Source organism: Saprolegnia parasitica (assembly GCF_000151545.1).
Source record: "Saprolegnia parasitica CBS 223.65 unplaced genomic scaffold supercont2.72, whole genome shotgun sequence".
Taxonomy (NCBI): domain Eukaryota; phylum Oomycota; class Saprolegniomycetes; order Saprolegniales; family Saprolegniaceae; genus Saprolegnia; species Saprolegnia parasitica.
This window is the reverse complement of record NW_012156466.1, coordinates 48423-69501: the sequence shown is the minus strand read 5'-3', so window position 1 is coordinate 69501 and position 21079 is coordinate 48423. Positions and strand designations below refer to the sequence as shown.

General features: G+C 57.6%; 8 protein-coding genes across 8 annotated transcripts in view; 3 read left to right on the top strand and 5 right to left on the bottom strand.

Annotated features, from left to right (window-relative positions):
* Nucleotides 1-622: 622 nt before the first annotated feature.
* On the top strand, nt 623-1464 carry SPRG_11762 (hypothetical protein; the record flags this gene model as incomplete). Its single annotated transcript, XM_012350965.1, has 2 exons — nt 623-1086; nt 1132-1464. 2 exons carry the CDS (start codon nt 623-625, stop codon nt 1415-1417), a joined length of 750 nt encoding a protein of 249 aa, XP_012206355.1. The 3' UTR covers nt 1418-1464.
* Nucleotides 1465-2407: 943 nt separating this feature from the next.
* Nucleotides 2408-3829, bottom strand: SPRG_11761 (hypothetical protein). Its single transcript, XM_012350964.1, has 8 exons — nt 3727-3829; nt 3553-3674; nt 3409-3499; nt 3118-3349; nt 3001-3068; nt 2815-2949; nt 2685-2764; nt 2408-2626 (listed from the first exon to the last, which is right to left on the bottom strand). Exons 1-8 carry the CDS (start codon nt 3781-3783, stop codon nt 2503-2505), a joined length of 909 nt encoding a protein of 302 aa, XP_012206354.1. The 5' UTR covers nt 3784-3829; the 3' UTR covers nt 2408-2502.
* Nucleotides 3830-4345: 516 nt separating this feature from the next.
* On the top strand, nt 4346-5707 carry SPRG_11760 (hypothetical protein; the record flags this gene model as incomplete). Its single annotated transcript, XM_012350963.1, has 3 exons — nt 4346-4387; nt 4440-5307; nt 5378-5707. 3 exons carry the CDS (start codon nt 4346-4348, stop codon nt 5668-5670), a joined length of 1203 nt encoding a protein of 400 aa, XP_012206353.1. The 3' UTR covers nt 5671-5707.
* A 463-nt stretch (nt 5708-6170) lies between these two features.
* On the bottom strand, nt 6171-7323 carry SPRG_11759 (hypothetical protein). The gene has a single exon (XM_012350962.1). It carries the CDS (start codon nt 7261-7263, stop codon nt 6250-6252), a length of 1014 nt encoding a protein of 337 aa, XP_012206352.1. The 5' UTR covers nt 7264-7323; the 3' UTR covers nt 6171-6249.
* A 3431-nt stretch (nt 7324-10754) lies between these two features.
* SPRG_11758 (hypothetical protein) lies at nt 10755-11936 on the bottom strand (the record flags this gene model as incomplete). Its single annotated transcript, XM_012350961.1, has 7 exons — nt 11708-11936; nt 11538-11658; nt 11404-11493; nt 11257-11360; nt 11097-11202; nt 10961-11042; nt 10755-10915 (listed from the first exon to the last, which is right to left on the bottom strand). The coding sequence occupies exons 1-7, from the start codon at nt 11914-11916 to the stop codon at nt 10755-10757; spliced, it is 873 nt and encodes a 290-aa protein (XP_012206351.1). The 5' UTR covers nt 11917-11936.
* A 1264-nt stretch (nt 11937-13200) lies between these two features.
* On the bottom strand, nt 13201-14399 carry SPRG_11757 (hypothetical protein; the record flags this gene model as incomplete). Its single annotated transcript, XM_012350960.1, has 5 exons — nt 13201-13488; nt 13533-13660; nt 13710-13874; nt 13924-14033; nt 14077-14399. 5 exons carry the CDS (start codon nt 14397-14399, stop codon nt 13201-13203), a joined length of 1014 nt encoding a protein of 337 aa, XP_012206350.1.
* A 1162-nt stretch (nt 14400-15561) lies between these two features.
* On the top strand, nt 15562-19241 carry SPRG_11756 (hypothetical protein). The gene is made up of 15 exons (XM_012350959.1): nt 15562-15659; nt 15711-15740; nt 15791-15965; nt 16016-16065; nt 16123-16241; nt 16289-16434; nt 16487-16625; nt 16671-16733; nt 16782-16834; nt 16960-17401; nt 17455-17676; nt 17727-17886; nt 17955-18100; nt 18201-18884; nt 18935-19241. Exons 1-15 carry the CDS (start codon nt 15575-15577, stop codon nt 19238-19240), a joined length of 2820 nt encoding a protein of 939 aa, XP_012206349.1. The 5' UTR covers nt 15562-15574; the 3' UTR covers nt 19241.
* Nucleotides 19242-19871: 630 nt separating this feature from the next.
* Nucleotides 19872-21079, bottom strand: part of SPRG_21053 (hypothetical protein) — a gene marked incomplete at both ends in the record, with an annotated part of 4236 nt that continues 3028 nt past the window's right edge. Inside the window, 4 exons of the mRNA XM_012351004.1 lie at nt 19872-20076; nt 20126-20223; nt 20277-20606; nt 20714-21046. Of these exons, the coding sequence (XP_012206394.1) occupies nt 19872-20076; nt 20126-20223; nt 20277-20606; nt 20714-21046 (966 nt within the window). The remainder of the gene's footprint in view (nt 20077-20125; nt 20224-20276; nt 20607-20713; nt 21047-21079) is intronic.

Below are 21079 nucleotides of genomic sequence, written 5' to 3'. Positions count from 1 at the left end.
ATGCGTCGAAGGACGATAAGGTCTACTAGTATTGTATACGAACTTGTATGTCGTAGTGAGGTGCGTTGGCGGTTGAATCCGATCGTGCAGCTCGGGTTGTTGAACAGCCTAATTTTTCAAGAACGGGCGCGGCGAGCGGGCGGCTACTCGACCAAATGTAGGTCCGCGACCGAGATCATGACGATCCGATGCGGCCGAGATGCGGATCAGGAGGATCGACCTTTTGTTTGGTCGAATTTTTCTGGCGCCAACCGACAGCGCCGTTGGACAAGGCGAGCACGAGATTTCGGCCCGTCATCGATGCATGTTCTCACCGGCGACAGCAGCCTACAACGCATGGAACGCAGAGAGCACGTCGTCGATTCGATTTGAACTTTGTAGACAAACAAACGCGCACGTGGTGTTCGTTTGGGTGTGGATGTTGCGATGTTTAAGTACCGGGTCCATGGACGGTCCCCACCCCTCCGGATATTCCACAGTATCGTAAATGCAAGTGAAAACGATCGAATGGAATCTCCATCCGAATCGAGAGGACCCGGGTGGGGTTGAATAAGCACGACCGCGGACAGGGCCGTTTCAGGGATCGTGCCACGTCCATTTTCGCATTTCGCAATCTTCGCCCATGAAAGACCTTGCGACGCCGAGCTTCTGGCGGCGCCTCGGGCGCTCCTTCCGCCACGAGGTCGATGAGGACGATGGCCATGGCCGGCGCTCGAGCCTCTTCCGCCGGGATCCCGCGCGTCGTAGCTTCCGCGGTCTCTTCAAGCGCAAGGACATCGAGTACGATGCAACGATCGATGGCGCAACCCACTCGACGCGCAAGTCGCTCCTCGAGCGCTGGCTGCGCGAAGACGACCCGTGGCGGCGCGAGTCGACGTGCCGCTTGTCGCCGGTCGAGCTGGAAAAGCCGGCGTGGATATCGCGCTGCAGCGCGGTCCAGGTCGTCATGTGCAGCGAGCAACCAGTCATGGACGGCGACGACGACGACAACGATGATGCGACGACACAGGCCTCGGACGAGTCGCCCGTCACGTCGCCCAAGCAAGCTGCGCGATCCAATAGCGCCGTGCTCTTCAAGCCCACGTCGTACTCATATTCCTACGCGTTCTCGCAATCTGCAGCCGCACGCAGCAGCGAGTACGCAGCACCATTGCGCCTCACATCGGTGCCGGTGGCGATCCCGCTCATCTTTCGGAAGCGGGACCGCTTCTACGTCGGCGGGAAAAACATCCCGTTCACGCGCCAAAACCATCTGGACCGTCGCCAAAAGCACATGCGCAAGGCCATGGACGTCGTGTACGAAGACTGCTTGTACCTCGACTTTGCCCTCGACCCGACCGTGAAGAACCTCGTCGACTACTCACGCCTCCTCCAGCATCAGCGGGCGCTGGCCCAGGCGTTCCTCCACGCCTCTTAAGTTATTCCGTCGCTTGATCGCAGCACGTTGTGGCATGTGCCAATCCCAAGTCGTGTTTTCATTATACTGTCGTTTGATTGGCGCAAATCGTGCATGGACTCGATACGATTGGTGGATCGTCGCGCGTACGTGGCACGCCGAGCGGCGTGTATGGGTGCTGCGATCTCCGAGGTCAAACGTTGCGATGCACCAATCGATAGAAGGCGCATCTCGCCAGGGACCAGTAAAGCATCCAAAGAGGAAGCTACAAACGTGCACGGCAAGGCGATACCATCGAGCTTTCTACTGCTACTCGCTCGGCGCGCGATCGAGGCAAGCTTCGAATCCAGTCGACGAACGCATGCGGCGATTGTTGTCTTCATTTCAACTACCATCATTTGATTGGTATGAAATGAACTCTGCGGATCAATCGAGCGAATTGCGCTTACCGTCGCTCCCGCCGTCCACTGCTCGACTTGACTGCACGTCGTCTGGATGTCGTCGGTGTCGTAGTGACCCAAGCAGCCACACCATTGGCGCGACTTTGCCAAAGAGGTTAGTCGATCTCAGTCGTAATCTATCAAAACTCTCGCTCCTCGATACGTTGTAGCTGCGACAACCTCGTTCAACACAAGGGTCGCAACTGCCCAGAGGTTAGCATCTCGCCGTAGACGAAGCTGATGCCATCTGTGATGGGCACTTTACATATCATTTCGGCGCGGATGTGCGGCATGCGACCGAGGGACGGATGCTCTAAGAAATGCACCAAGCTTCAGCGAAATGCCGAGTAAAGTCGCGATCAATGGAGCAACCACTTTCCAAGCGCACGAAGATACACTTGGATCCAACGCGATGTCTGTTGAGAGTTTGTAGAAGGGCACCCATACCAACAACCCCTGTGGGAACGGTCGACGTGGACTGATTGCGCTACGACGCTGTCTCGCGTCGCTTCTCGCTTCTGATCGGCATTGCACGCTAGTATCAAAGTGTCAAGTCAGTAGTATCTGGTATCTGGAATCGATATATCTGGTTTGTATACACCACGCTACTCATGTAGTGTACTCGAATCGTTTTGGACGAGCTGAAGTACTCGGTTTTACGAGTTACTAAACAAACGTCGCGCACATGGCTTTGCACTTTTCATAAATGGCAATCGTAATGCCCGTGAGGGGGGCCTGAAACGCGACCCGGGCCGCCGCCCCTTTCCACAGCGCCGTGGGTCCTTCTTGCCTAATCGGCCAGTGCCAACACATGAGTGCATACCGAGATGTGACCATCTTTTGCCCACGTTATGATGCGCCGGAGTCCATCCCACGTGTTTTTGTACTGGCTCGGTGCACCGGACGACGCCGCCTGGAATCGCTCGACCTACATGTGCGTCTGTATTTCCATCACCAAAATGGTATCCGAAAATCGACCTGAAGCCGCAGCTTGACCAAGTCCAGTGGGTTGGTCAAAAACGCAGCGGCCGCACTCGCCGAGACCGAGCAGAGAAGCAGCGACGAGAACGGGACATCGCTCGAGCCATGCCAGCGCGCCGCCGTCGACTTGTTCTAGCAGACGCCGTCATTGTACCCGCCATCGAGCATGCACGATCCGCGTACTTGCTCGTAGGCCACGAAAAAGAGAGCCGAGTACGGGCCAAACGACCACATGGTCGCGCCATACCCTACTCCCTTGCTTCATGAGAAAAGGAATCGAATCGAAGCGCAGAGGAGGACCTTTGTACATGCCACGGAGGCCTTCGGTGCGCGCGATCGTCTGCAGCGCATGCCATGTGTTCTTGTACCCGTTGGCTTGATGCAGCGTCTGCACTTGCATGCGTTCCTTGATGACATCGATGGGCACCCAGAAGACGCAGCTAAACGCCTCTGCAAGAATGCCGGCCGAGAAGGACGTGAGGAATGGCGCGTCTTGGAAGTGCGGCGACTGCGTGAGCCACTTTTTGCTTTCCTACTCCCTTGACATGAGCCGTCCGAGAGGCGCAGAAGAGGCGGCGAGCGATGTTGCACCTCGTACGACGTCATGTACAGGCACGTGGCCGGCGCTGAGCCGAGGACAACGACGCCAAAGCCCTTGTAGAGGCCGCGCACGCCTTCGGCTCTAATAGCATAGCTTCATGGCCACAAGCGATGGACGAGCCTTTTCGTGCGTACCTCATCGTTTGCGTCAGAACATGCCATGCATTGCGGTACGTGTTGTGCGCCTGGAGGTTGGCCTTGGCCATGTCCATGGGGTGGCAGACAATGCGCCCGAGGATGCCGGCCATCGCACTGCCCTAGGGTCAAGGCCATGAGCGACAGAGCTAATACGAAGGAGGTAGCAGGTACAAGCATCGTCGCTGCCATGGACGCGGGCTGCGCGTCGTCGCCTGCCATCGCTCCCATTTCGGGCCAGATCCAAACACTGCACGCCGCACGCCAGATCTGCGCACGCGTTTTATAGTTTAAACACACTTTAACGTTGATGGCCCACCGACGTCCACCAATCCGAAAGCAGCATTTCGTGGCAAGCCGACCACTGGGAGCTGTAGCGAGCTGCTTGAGCGATCGCTGCATTCTGGCTCATGCCCCGAACTGGCGCGCAGTGATGATCCGCTTCCTCTACGACTGTCCTGCTTTAGTAGTCTAGGTAGTCGACTATCTATGCTCTAATGGCAGCGAATGCGATCACGACGTCAAGCTTTTGATTTTAGCAACCGTGTATTGCTAGCCGTGTACGCCTTGGCTCTGTCTGCCTTGCACTTGGCTCGCCAGTTGCAATGCCACTGCAGTAAAAGTAGCGGGGTTATGGTAGCGTGCGAGGTTGCCAAGCCTCTTCGTGACGACTCCTGGCTTCGCGCCACAACGCACCATAAAACCCACGTTTAACGTGACGTTTAAACAGCTCATAGGATGTATACGGATACTCTGCCATGCACTTGCGGTCCCGCTTGGAGGAGCAAGTAGCATGATCTACCTCGACTACAACGCGACGACGCCCGTCGACAAGGTAGCCATCCTTGCCGCTGCATGGTAGTATGGCTCATGCAACATGTTCGTAGCGTGTCATTTCGGCGCTGACGCAGTGCTTGGAAGAGACGTACGGCAACCCGTCGTCGACGCACCAGCTCGGGCAGGCGGCCAAGGCGGCGCTATGCACCGCCCGCGCACAGGTCGCCGCGCTCCTTGGCTGCCCATCGGACGCGATTCTCTTTGTCTCGGGCGGCACCGAGTCGATCAACTACGTGCTCAAGGGCATGCTGGCGTCGCACAAGGCGCAGCGCCATATCATCACGTCGGCCGTCGAGCACGTGGCCGTCAGCGCGACGTGCAAGTACCTCGCCGAGACGCATGGCTTTGAGATTACGACGCTCCCAGTTGACGCGCTTGGCCGCGTGGCTGTCGACGACGTCATTGCGGCCGTGCGGCCCACGACGTGCTTGATCTCGATCATGCATGCCAACAACGAGGTCGGGACCATCCAGCCGATTGGCGCCATCGCGGCCGCCGCCCGCGCCCACCACGCCGCGCTCTTGGTCGACGACACGCGCGGCTTGAGCCCGCTGCTTCTGCACACGGACGCGAGCCAGTCGATCGGCAAGATCCACGTCGACGTCGATGCGCTCCACGTCGACTTTCTCACGGTCGCGGGCCACAAGCTGTATGCGCCCAAGGGCATCGGGGCGCTGTACATTCGACCTGGCACGCGGCGACTCGAGACGCTCATGCACGGCGCGGGCCACGAGAACGGGCTCCGCGCAGGCACAGAGAACATTCCGTATGCAGTCGCCTTGGGCACCGCATGTGCTTTGGCGCGAGACTATCTGCAGGCGCACCCGCGCGCGCTCTGGACGCTGCGCTCTGCGCTGTACACGCAGCTCCACGACAAGCTACGAGATGTCGACATGGCGGTCAACGGCCCCAGTACCGGTACGACACCGAGATGATTATTGCTCGCGAAAGATAAAGGCCACCGACGGACTCGCTCGCTGTGGCATAGAGCACGATGTACTGCCCAACACGCTCAGCATTGGCTTTGCCAACGTCCAAGCGAGCGCGCTCTTGCACGCCATCGAAGACCGCGTCGCCGCGAGCGCGGGCTCGGCCTGCCACAGCCACGCGACCAGCATCTCGGCCGTGCTCCGCGCCATGCACGTGCCAGCGACGTACGCGATGGGCACGCTGCGGCTCTCGGTCGGCCGCGAGACGACGCTCGACGAGATCAACACCGCGTCGACAATCATTGCCGATGGCGTGCGCCAGCAGCTGCAAAAGAAGCGCCGCGTCGCGTAGCAAGCACGTCAATAGAGAAGGGACGGTTCCTACCCATGCTTGCTGCTACCTTATAGTCTTGTCGTCGTCGTCGTCGTCTTGTGTGCCTGCGTCGTGAACGCCATGCAAGGATGCGGTCGCGCACCCGTCCGTTCCACGAGGCTCGAGGCCGCGTGCGATCGCGGCGTCAAGCGGCTCTGGCCTCGTGCGCGGCTGGACGACGACTGTCGCCAAAGCAGACGCGGTGACAGTACGTGGCCTCGACCTCTCCATCCAGCTGGCACGGCCTCAATCTCTCCATCCCGCTTGGCCGAGGCAAGCTTCGGGACCAGCGGATCGAATCTGGAGGACGTTCGATTTTTTCGTGTTCGAAAGATTTGGTCCAGGAGGATGACATCACGCTTCGAGACGGCTGACGTCGATGGTGATGCAGATCTTAGTTCATGGATCTTGGGCGCTGACGCTACGCTCCTGCGCTAGACGCGACGTGCAGGAGGCGCTGCGTGCAGACAAGGCATGAAGGTGGAGGAAGAGGTAGTAAGTATTGATAGTATTCACACGCACGAGTTGGTGACGAAGAGGATGAGGACGAGATGGTGCTTAGAAGAGCGCTTGGTCTTCGGTGCGGCCAAAGAAGAGCCAGCTCGTAAACTGGTCCCACGTGCATGGCGGCGGCGCAATGCCCTTGGCGGCCTCGGCCTCGACGGCGGCCGCGACGCGCTCCCGCGTCGACGTCGACGTGCGCGACCGCTTGAGGTCGTACGCCTGCCCCACGAGCGCCATGAGGTCGATGAACGCCTTCGTCGGGTTCCACTGCTGGAGAATGCCCATCTCGCCGGTCGCATAGTCCGAGGGAAACTTGTGGTGGAAGTTGTGCCAGCCTTCGCCGATCGCGCCGATGCTCACGAGGAGGTTCTCGACGGGGCGGATGTTGCGGTCGTACGGCTTGTAGCCAAAGAAGTGGGCCACCGAGTTGACGCACCACGTCATGTGGAGCACCCAGACGTGGCGGACGATGCCACCGATCCAGAACCCGTTCGAGGCCGAGCCGAACGCAAGGTGGCCAAGGACCGCGGGCACGATGTAGCACATGAGCAGCACCGAGAGGAGGTAATGCTTCTTCTGGGCCGCGACGACCACGTCCGCATCAAGATCGTCGTACGTCATCTTCTTGCCTTCCTTGAAGACGTCCGGGTGCTTGCGCACCATGACCCAGCCCATGTGGGCGAAGAAGAAACCGCGCTTCGAGTTGTGCGGGTCAGCGGTCGTGTCCGAGCCCTTGTGGTGCACACGGTGGTCGCGCGCCCACTCGAAAATCGAGCCCTGGAACGCCATCGAGTTGGCGAGCATGAGGAAGACACGCAGCGGAAGACGCGCCTTGTACGCGCGGTGCGCCCAGAGGCGGTGCGCACCGGCAGTGATGCCAAGGCCGGATACAAACCAGAGGCCGCCCCAGAGCGTCGCGATCTCGGCCAAGGACGCCTGCGGCAGCACAAAGAGCAGCGCATAGAGCGCCATGGCGTGCCACACGGCGAGCGTGATGACGTTGTACCAGACGACCTCGGCCCAGGTAAAGGTCGGCGGCTTGCTGCTGGGACCGCTGCTTGCGCTCATCGTCGTCGTGTCGGAGGCAACTTGGCAACTGACGTCGGGCCTGGCGCATGAGCAAGCTGGATTTCATTTTGACCAATGGCCTTGCCGAATGCGTCTGATTGGTTAAAATGATCGGTTTCAAAAACGCGGCTGCGTCGACTATACAAATACCAAGTGTAAGGACCACGCTGCCATACAAATGGGCCCATTACACACGCCGACACAAATTTGGAACTGGTGACCAATGCTTTTTCACGCCTGTGTAAAACGTGTGAAATAAGAGACCAGATCCAAGCAGCGACGCCTCACCTTGGGATGATGCCCAAGCTTACGCAGGGCGTCAGCGTCGAAGCCAAAGGATCAAGATCGAGATCGGTAATAGCACAATGCACGCGTATTCGTTCATCATTTGGTACCGCAGGTGCGACGAGAGTGACGGCTTGAAAACGAGATATATTTGGTGTCAATGAAGCGTCGTGCGATGATGCAAGGCCAGGATCTCTCGTTATTGCTTGGCGTTGAGAGACAGGTATCGTTCGGGTGATCTTGCCCATCGATCGAGGCAAGGCGCAAGCAGGCGCAAGCATCGTGTGTGGAGAGTGCAACGGGATAGAACGAACGCATGTCGTCTCTGACATCGATTCAGCAGGTGCGAGTGAAGTTGCAGCGGGTCCCACTTGAATCTCGAGGTACTTAAGTCCCCTTTGTCCTTCTAGCATTTTGCTGCTGCTTGAAAAGAAGCTTTAGCAGTAGGTCGGGTCTCGATTACACGTACGGTGTCGAACGCTGCGCCTTCCTGCCTATGTTGGTCGAATCTAGCGTAAGCGTCCGAGAAGAGCAGCACATGGCGTCGTGAGATCGCTGATGCTCTTTGGCACGAAACGCCGTTGGTGTAGCAACAGCAGCAGCGATTCAGAGCTCCAAGAGCATGGCATCTCGTCCAGCACCAACGCCAACTAAGCTTAGTAGAGTAGCAGCGTGGAGGGACGCATCTCGGAGGCTGCCACGATCCGACGCAATTTTACACGTGTGAAAAAGGGCGAAAAAGACACGACCGACGCACTGCAACCACCTGATATGGCCCATCGATTCTACGTTGCAGCAATTAAAATACGCAACGTTTCTACAATATATAAGGGTAAGACATACAAACACCAAGGTATGACAATCGCCCACACCATATTATTCTTCCAATCGCGCGCCAACTTTTATTTTATTCCTTGATGGACCACCTGGTAGCCAAGGTGGGGCTGGGATTTCACACGCGACTGCAACGCGTGTACGCACGTGTGATAACGCTGTAGCACACACATAGTTTAATACCGTATTACATGTTCAAGGTTAGGTGTACAGATTGTCCATGTACAAGTAGACGATTTTCTAATTGTGATACCTTAAGTGGTTGGTGGCCGCACCACGTGGCGCGCGAATCGAGTGGGTTGCAGAATAAGACCGACACGTGACGTGGCCAATCGGCGGCTGCATCGCGCGTGCGCTGGCAATGTCCCTTCCAGCGCCTGTCTGTGTGGCCGCGGCTGCTTGTGCATGGACACGTGCTGGCGACACCAAGCAGTATATCGCTGCATGGACCCTACACCAAGTGTACTACCCCACGTCAAGAAGGGACTTTCTTCTTGACCCTCGGCCAAGGGCAAAGGCGGCTGTCCGGTCGAATAGACTGATATCATTTTCACTTGATATGGTAGCTTCAATATACCAATTCAGTGCAACACTAAACAACTCATTCTAGTACCCTCCAACTACCCTCCAACTACACTACATTACTACTACTACTACTACTACTACTACTACCTCAGAACGATGTCTTCGCTAGAGCGGAGAGCCACCGAAACCTAGTGCTCCCAGACCAGCAAAGATATCGGCCAAGCCAGGGCGGTGTTCTATCGGCAAGCGCGGAGCTCGACGTGGTGGCTTGGGCTTCTTCTTGGGCCCGAGTGGCCAAAGCCCGACCTCGCGCAGTCGACTGAGCTTTCGTTCTCGGCGTTGTCTGTACGAGAGGTTGTCGTCGTCGTCCGTGAGCTCCTCGATCGTCTCGGTGATGGATGGCAGCCGCGGCGGTGCTGCAAGGATGGCCGACATGGACATGGCGTCCTCACACGGCCACCGCTCCATGTCGTCGACTGGTGCTTCTTCCGACTCGATCATGATGGGCGTGTCGTCGACGCCGCCGCAGCGTGGAAATTCAAACAGGCGGCCCGAGACCGCGCGGCGCCACTTGTCTAGAGCCCGCGCCGCGTCCATCGTTGCGACCTCGACCGTCACGCTCGCTGCGTTGAGTTCTAGCTGCAATTTTCGGATGACTTCATCCGCTGCAGCCGACTCGTGGAGCGACGCGAGAGCTTGGTGCGCTGAATGCTCGACGGATTCGTCAAGAGATGCTTGTGTGGTGGCCTGCAAAGCGATCGAGGCGTCGAGTTGGTCTCGAAGAGTCGCGACCTGCAGTTCAGATTCGTCCAAAGAGGCCTGCGCTGCTGTAAGCTGGCGCTGGTGCTCGGTACGAAGCGCGTCGATCGCGCGAAGGTGGTCGGCGGCCATGACATCCCGCTCGTGCTGTAGAGCTCGAATCGTGGCCTCGGCTGCCGCTGCTTGGGCGCTGGAGGTGTCAAGTTGTTGCTGCAGTGCTGCTGCGGTGGCAGTTGATGCGTCCAGAGACGCCTGCATCACGTCCAACTGGCGCTGTTGTGTGTCTTCAAGAAGCTCCAGGATGGTAGCAGCGTCAAGCTGCGGCAGCTCAATCGCGGCCTCAAGTGATTCTGGCGCGTTGACATCGGTGTCGAGATGATCGTGTTGCTGTTCGTCAGCAGTCGACTGCGTGGTGGTATTTGCCGTGGGTGCATCGGCGGCGACGTCTATCGGCGTGCAAGTGGCGTGGGAATAGATCATGTACGCCAGCCCAGCACTCAAGGCGACCATCGTAGCGCGTCCAAAGTGAGCCGTCATGTTCGTCGTCGTCGTTGATGCAATAATGGTTTATGAGACGCTGGGATTGCACTGTGTTTACAGTGTAAAGGGTTCCAAACGACCCTTTGTACTCGCGCTTTTGTACTACTTGGCGTGTAAAGGGCAGCTCGCAACCATATATTTCCGCATCGAGTGTCGCTCAGAGACCCAGAGCACACTGGAAGACTTCAGACGCTGATATATATCTTGCTTGTGGCCTTTTTAAAAGTGTCCGATGCACGGATGTGATTAATTCCAGCGTATCGTACCTCGGTTTTGTCTGTGAAAGATTGTTCAAGCGATCGCATGCAGTGTATTGAAACAGAGTTTTCGCGACGCTCTCGCATCAACGCGTCGCTTCCAAAGCAGCAACCGTAGCCCTCGTATCTGTGGTCATATGATCGAGTGAGCGTCCATCGGCGACGACGTGCTGCTTGCAGTGGGGCAACGATACCTCGTCCACACAATCCCAATTGCAGAAATACACTGTACGTAGTACATCCAAGACACTGCACGAACCACTGTATTGCGCGCACAGACGGCAGTGGAGGCTACGGCCCCGCGACAGCGTACGCGGACCGGTCGTCCTCGACATACTTTTTCATGTCTTGGTAGTTGAAGAGGAACGTGAGCGAGTAGCCCACGAGCGTGAGGATGCAGGCGAGCTGGGCGCCCGCGCGCATTTGATGGACGGACGTACACTCGGGCGTGCCTACACCCCATCTAGCACCTTGGATCAAATTGTCGGAGTACGTACTGTAGTCCCATAGCTTGGTGGACGTGCTGTTGAGCATCATCGTGGACGTGCAATAGTCGGCACCGAGCTTGAGGTCCAAGCACTAGTACAAAATATACATCGTTCACGGCGATCCAACAACAGAAGAGAGTTGTACCTTTGCAATCGTCAGGTGCTCAAACTCGCAGGACAGTGCGAGGCCGACGGGAAGGTACACGATAAATGCAGCCAAGAAGAGCGCTGCGACCGTGCGCTGGGCCACCCTAGAAGACGACATCACCATTTTTCGTTTTGTTGGAAAACATGTCGTCCCGTACCAGGCTTGGCGCCGCACGCGGGCGACCGCTTGGCGGTCGAGGCCGTCTATCGTGTAGCGCTCGTCTTCATTGCGCTGCTGGTAGATGCGGTACGTGAGCACCGTCTATATACACGATGATGCGACGTCGTCATCGCTTTTGAAGTACGTTGCAGAGCACGGCGAGGGCTTCGAGGCAGAAGAACGCATACGCCGATGCATTGTGCACGCTGGGGAACCGCGCGGTATCACAAATGCTCTAGTATCAATGTACGACAGGCAAAATGCACTCGCAGGACGCACCAGAATCGGCAGCGCGAACGCCGAGAGCATACCGCAGACAGCGACGAAGGCGCGGAGGCACTTGTGGCAGCCCGAGGCGGACGACGCCATTGCAGACGACTGGTAGCAGTAGTTGAAGAACCTAGCCATGCTCTGGCATACGCAACGTGGCGGCCATCATGATATTGTACCACACGAAGAGGAGGCTCGCGGCCGTGAGGCAGAGACCGACGACAAAGACATAGTAGGCGGGCGGATCGCGGCCCATGTCGGAGAGGAACGGCCATGCGAGGCCGCCGACGTAGATGCCTTGGGACTTGGCGATGGCCACGCACGTGATGAGGGTGACGACGACGGCGGTCGTCGCGACGACGGAGCAGGCGCTGCGGGCGCGGTTCATCGCTTTTTAAAACAACCCCGAGCAAATCTTTTGAAGATGAGCCAATCAACGTCGTCGGGTGCGCAAGTACGAGCCAATCCGGTGCGACCAGCAGCTGGAGTCAGGACGGTTTCGACGCGGGCACAGTATGGTATACAAAAACCAATATATTCGAGAGCTTCCAACGCCTTGTGCTCACTGCTTGGTGCTGAGCTCATTTGCTGGCCATACGAGGCGTCGTATAAATTCTACATGCTTGTACTGGTAGTGTGTAGTGCTGTAGTAGAAAGTTAGTGTATGTATTTTGTGATCCGCGTCGAAAACGTGGCTTTTCATGGGCTGCTACTCGAGAGCTGCCTGGCTGGCAGCGCCGAGCGGTTTCTGATTGGATATAGGATATTGTACATGTACTTGCTAGCATGTTGCGCCAACGTCTGACGCAAAGCGAGGATGTCGCTAACGTGATCGAGGTATAATGGACCACGATCTCTACCCTTGCATTTCGTGGAGGCCTCGCTGATGCTGCACCACCGAAGGGCTGCGTGGTAGTACACAACACCCCCACCGCAACACCCCTCATTTTGCACCCGCTCAATTGTGCTTTCAGGTGTGCGACTGCGGCTGGACTTGCTCCAAAGGACCCCTTGTTAATAATACAACACCATCTTCATACCGCATTCGGTTAAAATATGTCGTCGCACGTTGCATCTCGATTCTTTTAGATGGCATGGTGACTCTTCTCCTGTGAAACCGAATAAATATTTGTTTTTACAGGAAGTTGCCCACGCATCGCGCCAGGGGAGTCGCCAAACCGAGCCCGAAACACGTTTCGCTCCAATTTGGCATGTCGATAGAGGACACTTTAAGGTCCCAACGCGCTATGCCATTCGATCGATCGAGGCTTATGGGCCGAGATATTCAAACGAAAAGACGGCTACTTAAATGTAACCCATGACCATGGACGAGCTTGGTGGTCGATTCCTTTCAAACTCTGCCGAAGGATTCATGCCAAAAGAAATCTTCTCGACGACATACGTATGGTGCTTGCAATCCAATCTGTCGATCATTTCTTGTTGTGGATGGGATGTATGCACACAGACATCAAGTTCAATTTGTGAGCGAGCGATCAAGCTCACGTCCCCTGAAATACATGGACCAGATTCGCATATACCTGTTCGAATACCTGCAGCAGGACGAGGGTGCGCTTTCCAATTTGCTAAATAACGTTAAGATGAAAAGATATAGGTTCTAATAAATTTAGGGGTGTAAAAGGTATGCTTCTTTGAGTGTATCGCCTTCGTCGTTTTAGCAGCAGTCGGTGGACGATGTGGCGTGCGTCGGTGCCGTGAGATCGAGCCCGGACAGGGTGCGGCCGCGGCTCTCGAGAGAAAGCGACTGCGTCCGGTGCACGGTCGTGAGCAAATCACGGAACGCGCGCTCGACGTTCGCGCCGGTTTTCGCCGACGTCTCAATGTAGTTCATGTGATGGGCGGTCGCGAATTTCTGCGCCTCGGCCGTCGACACCAGGCGCTTGCTTGGCTCGACATCCGCCTTGTTGCCGACCAGGACGGCGGCGAGGCCGGGCTCAGCAACCTACCACCTTGTGTAAGATGACAAATATTAAAATAGCGCGATGCCTGGAGGAGCTGGTCCAGCCAGCGCTGGACGCCTTCAAACGAGACGAGGTCGCTGACGTCGAATACGAGGAGAGCTCCGACAGCCTTGCGGTAATACGTGCCCATCATGGCATGAAAGCGCTCCTGGCCTACAAAAGATCGCGCGTGAGTAGACTCGAACCGGCGACGAGGACGCACCGGCCGTGTCCCAGATCTGCGCCTTGACATTCACGCCGTCAATCTCCATCACATGCGTGAGGAACTCGACGCCAATCGTGGACGCAAAGTCGGTGCTGAACTCGCCCTTGTTGAGGCGGCTGAGTAGGTTGGTCTTGCCGACACCCGAGTTGCCCAGTAGAATCACTAGATGGAAATCCGTCTCCACCGGACAGTTGATAGTTTGATAGTACACCTTTGTTGACGGACGGTTTGGCCGGGACGGCAGCGACTGGCGCGACTAGCGACGCGGCGCGACGCGGCACCTCGCGGCACGGCGGGTTGGCGACAAAGTTGGTGCCGTAGCTACAAAGAATAAGTGAGATCATGTCGAGGCCGACTGCCGTACTTTTTGTCGAGCTCGACGTAGAGCCAATGCATGCGCCCGTCTTGATAGTACGTGACGAGCGCGTCGACGTCCTTGAGCTTCTCGGGCAGATTCCGCTCCGTGTAAAATTTGGTCAAAAATTCCTTGGGCGTCGGTGGCACGTCTGGCAAGAGGTTGATCTTGGACACAAACTTGGTGATGCTTGATGTCACGTCGTCCAACGTGAGCGACGGACGGGTTTGAAGTGGCGGCGTTGCCTCGATGGCCGTGTACGGCGGGGTCGGCGTCGTCGTTGCCGGCGTGACGATGTCGAGGGGCGCGTGGGTCGGAGACGGTGTGGCCATCGAAGCGCGAAATCAAAACTTGCCCTCTCCAGCGCATGGCTTGTCTATTTCGGGTGGCCATGGATGGATGGATCCATCGTACCGGGCAACATGGCGCCTCTGGGATGGAAATGACGCACGCGGATTGGCTGCGTTTGAAAACCGACGTGGCGACATCCAATCAAATGCGAAGGTTTGACGCGCCACGAGCGGCGACAACGATGTTATGGATCCTGCTCGTTTCGAGTATAGTAAATACCACGCGGACGATAGCGCCCTTGCATCGGCGGAAGCATGAGCTGGGCCTCTATGTGCAGGGTTGACGTTCTCTAATCGTTCGGGTGGACTAGTACAAGTAGTTCGTCATGAATAGCCATCCGATTCTCGTGTAGCGGTTTGGACACTGGTTTAGGAACCGAGGGATTCCTCTGTTTGACACTACGTGGACAGCTCGCTACTGCGCGGCTCCCTGTAGTGACAATGGTCCATGAGGTCAACGCTGGAAGGCATGCCCCAGTGATGCCAACATGACGGTGTACAGGTCCTTTCATGAGCGACCAGCCGAGCACTCCTCGGGTAATATCCCGGCGTTGCACTCTAGCGAAATCAACCTGAATAAAAGCGTCCACGGATGGGCGGCTCTTGTGAGTGCCAACGAGTGCTTGAAGCCGCCAGTGTCCACGACAAGGTCGTCGTCGGCCCTTGTCGTCCGCAACAGCCACAGCAAACACACATCCGCACAGAGTATATTCGCAGAACGTGCTTTCGCGTGACTCGCATCGTTAATCATTACAGAGAGTTGGCCGCTTCAATAAATGGTTCGCATGGTGGACGTTGAAGCTGCAGAGACGAGGTTGCGCATCTGTGGACACTAATTGAGAGGCTGCGATGACCATACAAAGGCTACAAGCTATTAGCATGCCTCATTTGATACTAAAACAATCGATCGACTTGGCGACTTCAGAGTGTCGACTTGCACCGAGCGATCGTGGTAGGCAAAGGTCCAGTACAAGGAACCCTTGTCCAGCCGACAAGGGATGTGTCACGTCCAGGAGCCATGCAACGCACCAATCCGCGCGCATGCGAATCTGATTTTGCACCAATGGAAAAATCCGACGCTTTTCGACCAATCCGTGTGGGGCGCTCGGCGCTTGCAAATCTTTCCGCCACTGACGTTTCGTCAACCCGATCGAGCCATGGCCGCGGTCCTCTTCCAGATCCACGCTGCGGCGCCGCTCACCGCCGACGACCGCTACGTCGCCGTCGTTGGCAACGTCTCTGGTACGGGCCGCTGATCTCGTCGCCCACGCAGCCTCTCATCCGCATGCCTAGAGCTCGGCGCATGGGACGTCGCCAAGGCCGGTACCCCGACGCCGCCATGCACCCGCCGCCAGCGCTCATCCTTCCTATAGTTCCGCTCAAGAAGCATGTCGGCACGTCGACGCTCTGGGAGGCAACGCTCGAGGTGGCCATGTACGCGCTTATCGAGTACAAGTACATTGTGCTGGACCGCGCGGGCGGGCTCGTGCTTTGGGAGTCGCTGCCCGGCAACCGCACGCGGGTTGCCGGCGGGACCAACGTGGCGCTGTACGAAGCATCTCTGTGTCTACTGCCATGGTCCTATGCGGCGCGCGTAGGCACAAGCCGGTCACGCAAAGCTCAATCTTTGTCGCGCCCGCGGGACCCGGTACGTTATTGTCGCATCTGGCCTCGACGTGGTAATGACAGCCAATGCGGCGACTAGTGCCTGGGCCACGCGTGCCCGAGCTGGCCGTGAATGGCAACACGAGCGGCCATTTCGAGCACATGTGCTGTCGTACGAACGTGCAAGACCAGCCGTACTGGCAAGTCGACCTGCTCGCGGTAGGCTCGCCTTGGTCGGCGCACGAACGAAAATTTTGCTTGCGTAGAGCACACCGCTGGCGAAGCTCGTCCTCTGGAACCGCCAGGACATGTTCTTGGACCGCCTCGTGCCGGTGTGGCTGCTGCTATCCAACACGCCATTCGGCGACGTCTCGTTGGAGGCCGCGAAGAAGCAGGCGCTGGCCTCGATGCGGTAGACATATCGATATATTCTTTTTGTTGTTCAATTTGTCACATGGGACTAGGTTTGCCTCGGCGGCGACGCAGTTTGAATGGCCGGTGACGACGACGGCGCGCTATGTTCGCGTGCAGCACGAAGCCGCGCACACGAGCTTGCAGTTTGCGCAGCTCCAAGCGTTTACGCCGACGCACTTGGCGCCGCCGGTACGTTCCCTTACGGTCCGTGCGTCGCTGGAATCGTCGTTTTAGGTCCTCGATGGCTGGTTTGGTCTTGACAATCGCGCGCTCGGCGATGGCCAGTCCCACATTGACGTTTGCATCTCCATTTGGGTACCCATCTTAAGCAATGGCGGTGTGTAGGGGCAATGGCTCGCACCGGGGGCGACGCCCGAGCTCCGCCTCATCTTTGGAAGGTGCGTTGTCTGCCTTGTCACTGTATTTTCCTGTATTTTCCTGTCTTTTCCTGTATTTTTTTGTCTTTTCTGTCTTTGACAGCATTTGTCCGTGTCGGTTCGGCCAGGTCCTAATGACGTGCTAGCTTTGATAAGAAGCCGTCCGTGACCTTTACGGACAAGGTGCAGCGATCCATCTACCTCCAAGCACGTGTGCTCGGGCATCCGTCGACATCGATCGTCCACGCCCCGTACTCGGCGGATTTGCGTGCTATCGATGTTGCGATGCCGACGCCGCACTTGGATCGAGAGCTCCTTGGCAATGCGCTGCCGCTGCCGACCTCGCTGTCCCGAGGTCTCGACCACGTGTCGCTGCTCACGACGTTGCCACCCCACGTGCGTCACGAGCTCACGGCCAAGCTCGAGCGCATCTCGTTTGTGGACGCGCAGCCCATTCTTTCGATCGGCCAAGACCGCCACCACCTGCTCCTTGTCGACGCAGGTGTCGTTGCCGTCACAGGCCCGACGACGACGCAGGGCACGGCGACCTTTCTCGAGCTCGGGCCGGGCGCGTACTTTGGCGAACTGGTTGGACTTTGCCGTGGCCGGCGTGGCATGGGCTCATCGAAATACGTATGTAGGCCCTTGTCAGCGGCGCCAACCGCAGCGCGCAGGTCGTTGCGAAGGGCGCGGTGACGCTCTCGCGTCTGCATCGCGACGACTTTGCAGCTGTCTTGGCTGCGCATGGCCTCGACGCGACGTCGCTGCTTGCAGCGCACGCAGACGGTATCGCGGCTTCGCTGCCGCTCTTGACGACGACACCCTCGCCCAAGACACCGTTCGTGGCCCAAGACACACTTCAGGTAGACGACGGTTGCAAGGGACTCGGAGGATCGACGTATGATGATGCTAGGTGTTTCGCCTCGGGCATCTGCCGCCGTCGGCGTCGGTGGCGATTGAGGTGGTCGATGTCGCCACCGAGACCGTGCTTGGCACGAGTGTGCTCGTGGCGTCCCAGCTCCATCGCACCAACGGCGCGGTCTCGACACCGCTGCTCTCGCCGTCGTTTGCTGGTATGCACCGCCCCTTTTCCAAATGGACACGATGGCATTCTGATGTACGACCCTTTCTCTCCCGGTAGTGGTCGGCGAATTGCTGTTGCGGTACCTGCATATTCGGCCGTTTGTGCACAAGGACAACACGCTCGCATCGGCGTTCCGCACCCAGTGGCTTCATGGCCCTGCGCTCGACATGGGCCACCGCGGTCTTGGTCGATCCTACTACCAGGTTGGACGCAGCTTTTCGATGTTTCTGATTTTTTTTGATTTCTTGCATTTTTGAGATTTAGATATTTGGAGAGTTTGAATGATTGATTATGGTCGACTAGGCGTTCGGGTACCGTACGTCGCACATCCGCGAGAACACGCTCGCGTCCTTCGTCGTCGCCGGCCTCCATGGCGCCGACTGGATCGAATTTGACGTGCAATTGTCTAAAGACCGTATCCCGGTCGTGTACCATGATTTCTTCTTCAAGGCCGCGCTTGAAGACCGTCGCGGACGGTCGCCGGCGGCGTTCACCAAGACGGGGCTCCACGACTTGACGCTTGCGCAGCTCAACAACGTCCAGTGGCGCCACGGCAAGTCGGTCACGGACGGCCCGCGCCTGCAGCACCTCGTGCGCAAGCACTGGCTCAAGCTCGTGCAGCCCAAGGCAAAAAAGCCGAGTCCCCCGACGACGACGACGACGACGACCTTGCCAACGAGCGACGTCGACTGGGCAGCGCTCTCGGAGCGGTTTCCAACGCTGGAAAACTTGCTCACGCACGTCCCCCCCTACGTGGGCCTCAACGTCGAAATCAAGTACCCGGTGGACCCGCCGGATGCCGCCAGTCTCCGGAGCCTCGACGCGTTCGAGATGAACGCGTACTTGGATGCGATCCTTGCGTGCATTTTCGAGCACGCGAACGGCCGGCGCAACATTGTCTTTTCGTGCTTTGAGCCGGACGTGTGCGTCATGCTGCGGGCCAAGCAGACGCGGTACCCGGTCTTCTTTCTCACGTGCGGCACCGACGTACGTCCCCTCAAGTCGATTCTACGCGAGGCTGATGCGTGCACGGATAGATCACCGGTCAAGTGCCGGATGTCCGAACCGTCTCGCTCGAGACCGCGGTGCCGTTTAGCCGCATGGAGCAGCTCCAAGGGATTGTGACCAACTCGCTGCCGCTGTTTACGAAACCCAAGTGGATCCGCCACATCCGCAACGACCAGCTGCACCTCTGGACGTGGGGCAACCACAACACGGGCCATGACAAGGTGCAGTTTCAAAAAATGCATGGCGTCTCGGGCGTCATCTCGGACAACGTCGGCGACCTCACCAAAGTCGACAAGAAGCTCCGCCCGCGCGATGCCGGCGCCAGCATGAGCTAAGTGCGGTCGCTCCTTTGCATTGCAGCAAGAAACATCATTTCGTGTGTCCTCGTCTGGTTTGCTGGTACTGCCGTTTAGGATAGATCCGATGGCCTGGATAGATCCAACGCGATGATCGCGACCTCGCCTTGCGCATCATTGGTGACTGGTTGCGTCCCGTGGCACAAGCCACGTGGGTCCAAGAGGCCACTTGGTGAACTGTGACAACGGCGGCCGCCGACAAGGTCCCAACAACGTCCGCTGCTCGCGCGTCGGCTGCATGGCCGGTCTACAAATCCTGTGCAACTTGTCTCTCCTTCCACTGGAATGGATTGGAATTGGTTCTCGCCACCGCTAGCATTGTGGTGGTCCGTTCTTGTCTCCTGGCGCCCGCACTCGAGATCTCCAAAAGACGGGAGAATCTGGGCAGGGTGCAGCAAGAGACAGCCGTAGTACGACCTTGGGAAGCTTGGATAGGATCGTGCGCTTACACCAGCTAGCAACACCGCATCGTCTCGTCGAACCGTCCCACAACATTACCTAGTCCCGAGGACGTAAATCTTGTATCGGTACGCCAACGCGCCGAGTGTTTCAAAAACCATCGCCCATGCGGTATGATATACTATCAACGTATCAACGTATCAAGCAAAAGCTACTCGTCTTTCTTGAACATCTTTTTGAACATGCCGCCAATCTTGGACTTGCGCTGCTTCTCGTCGTCGTAGTACATGGAGCTTGCGCTCGACTGGCGCATCTTGGCCTGCGGGTGGGCCCAGTTGGTCGCCGCCGTCGTCGCCGTCGAGCCTTCGCCGATCGAATACGCGTCCGAGTGCCGGTCGTCCATCTCCAACTCGTGCCTACAGTCCGACATCGTTGCCACGTCGGTGTCTTAGAGGAACTTGGTACGTCGTTGTCATGGGTGGCGCGCTGCCGTCGAAGCAAGCGCGGACTTTGGCAAGGACATCGGGCGATACGCGGGCGTCTCGAAGCACGTGGAGCACATGCTACATGAGATAGAACCTCAATCCTTCTGAAACAAGACTCCAAGGACGTGTACATCTTGCGTGCTCTCGTCGTGGAGCGTCGAAGCTTTTGAGAGCCGGACCTCTTCCTTGAGGTCGTGGACTTGCTTGATGTACTTCTTCATCTTCTCTTCTTGGCTCTTGATGAGCGCTGCGTGCGTGCTCATGAGTCGCAGATTCGCTTTCGATTGCTGCTTGTTGTGCTGGTTAAGCGCTGCAAATGACGCGCCAGCCGCCGTGTACGCTTCCTTGATGCGCTTGTTTTCCGAGCGAAGCCCCTCGAGCTCATGGGACGCCGACGCGTGGAGGTCACGCCACTTGGTCACTTGCATTTGCAGCGTCGCGAGCATGCGGCCCGAGTCGTCCTACGCAAATCGCATCAGGCATACCATTCGCGAAACAAATCCGCAAAATTTGAAAAAACACGAAAACAAAACGAAAAATCAAAATCACACAAAAGAGGCCAGTGTACCAAAAGCGAGAGGTCGTCGGCGCTGCCACGTGCGAGCGACGACGGTCGTTGCTCGTCTTGGAGCTGCTGCTGGAGCGTCGAGTTGGCCGCTTCCATTTGCGCTCGCATGGCCTTTTCTTCGTCCAAGCGCAGTTGCAGCACGTGCAGTTCGTGCTCGATGCTCTGCTGCTTCGCGAGCTCGTCCGCCTCGAGCTTGCGCTTAGCATCCAGCGCGCGTTGTTTGATTTGGCCTTGGATCGCGAGAACGGCCGCGCGGAGACGCAGGTACGCTTTCTGGGCCTTGTACGTTCGCCAGTTGCGCTGCAAGACGACCGCGCTCGTGTACAGCTTGTGCTGACGGAGCGCGGACCGTGCGTGGCGCCCACG

Excerpts from the sequence above, each read along its gene's own strand:
- SPRG_11761 (XM_012350964.1), bottom strand. The coding sequence starts at position 3,783 with ATGGGAGCGATGGCAGGCGACGACGCGCAGCCCGCGTCCATGGCAGCG. Across the intron at positions 3,500-3,552 it reads GTTCTGACGCAAACGATGAG|AGCCGAAGGCGTGCGCGGCC; the intron begins GTACGCACGAAA and ends CTATGCTATTAG. Across the intron at positions 2,627-2,684 it reads GGACTCCGGCGCATCATAAC|GCAAGAAGGACCCACGGCGC; the intron begins GTGGGCAAAAGA and ends CTGGCCGATTAG.
- SPRG_11759 (XM_012350962.1), bottom strand. The coding sequence starts at position 7,263 with ATGAGCGCAAGCAGCGGTCCCAGCAGCAAGCCGCCGACCTTTACCTGG.
- SPRG_11756 (XM_012350959.1), top strand. The coding sequence starts at position 15,575 with ATGGCCGCGGTCCTCTTCCAGATCCACGCTGCGGCGCCGCTCACCGCC. Across the intron at positions 16,066-16,122 it reads TGTCGCGCCCGCGGGACCCG|TGCCTGGGCCACGCGTGCCC; the intron begins GTACGTTATTGT and ends TGCGGCGACTAG. Across the intron at positions 17,402-17,454 it reads GCGCGTACTTTGGCGAACTG|GCCCTTGTCAGCGGCGCCAA; the intron begins GTTGGACTTTGC and ends ATACGTATGTAG.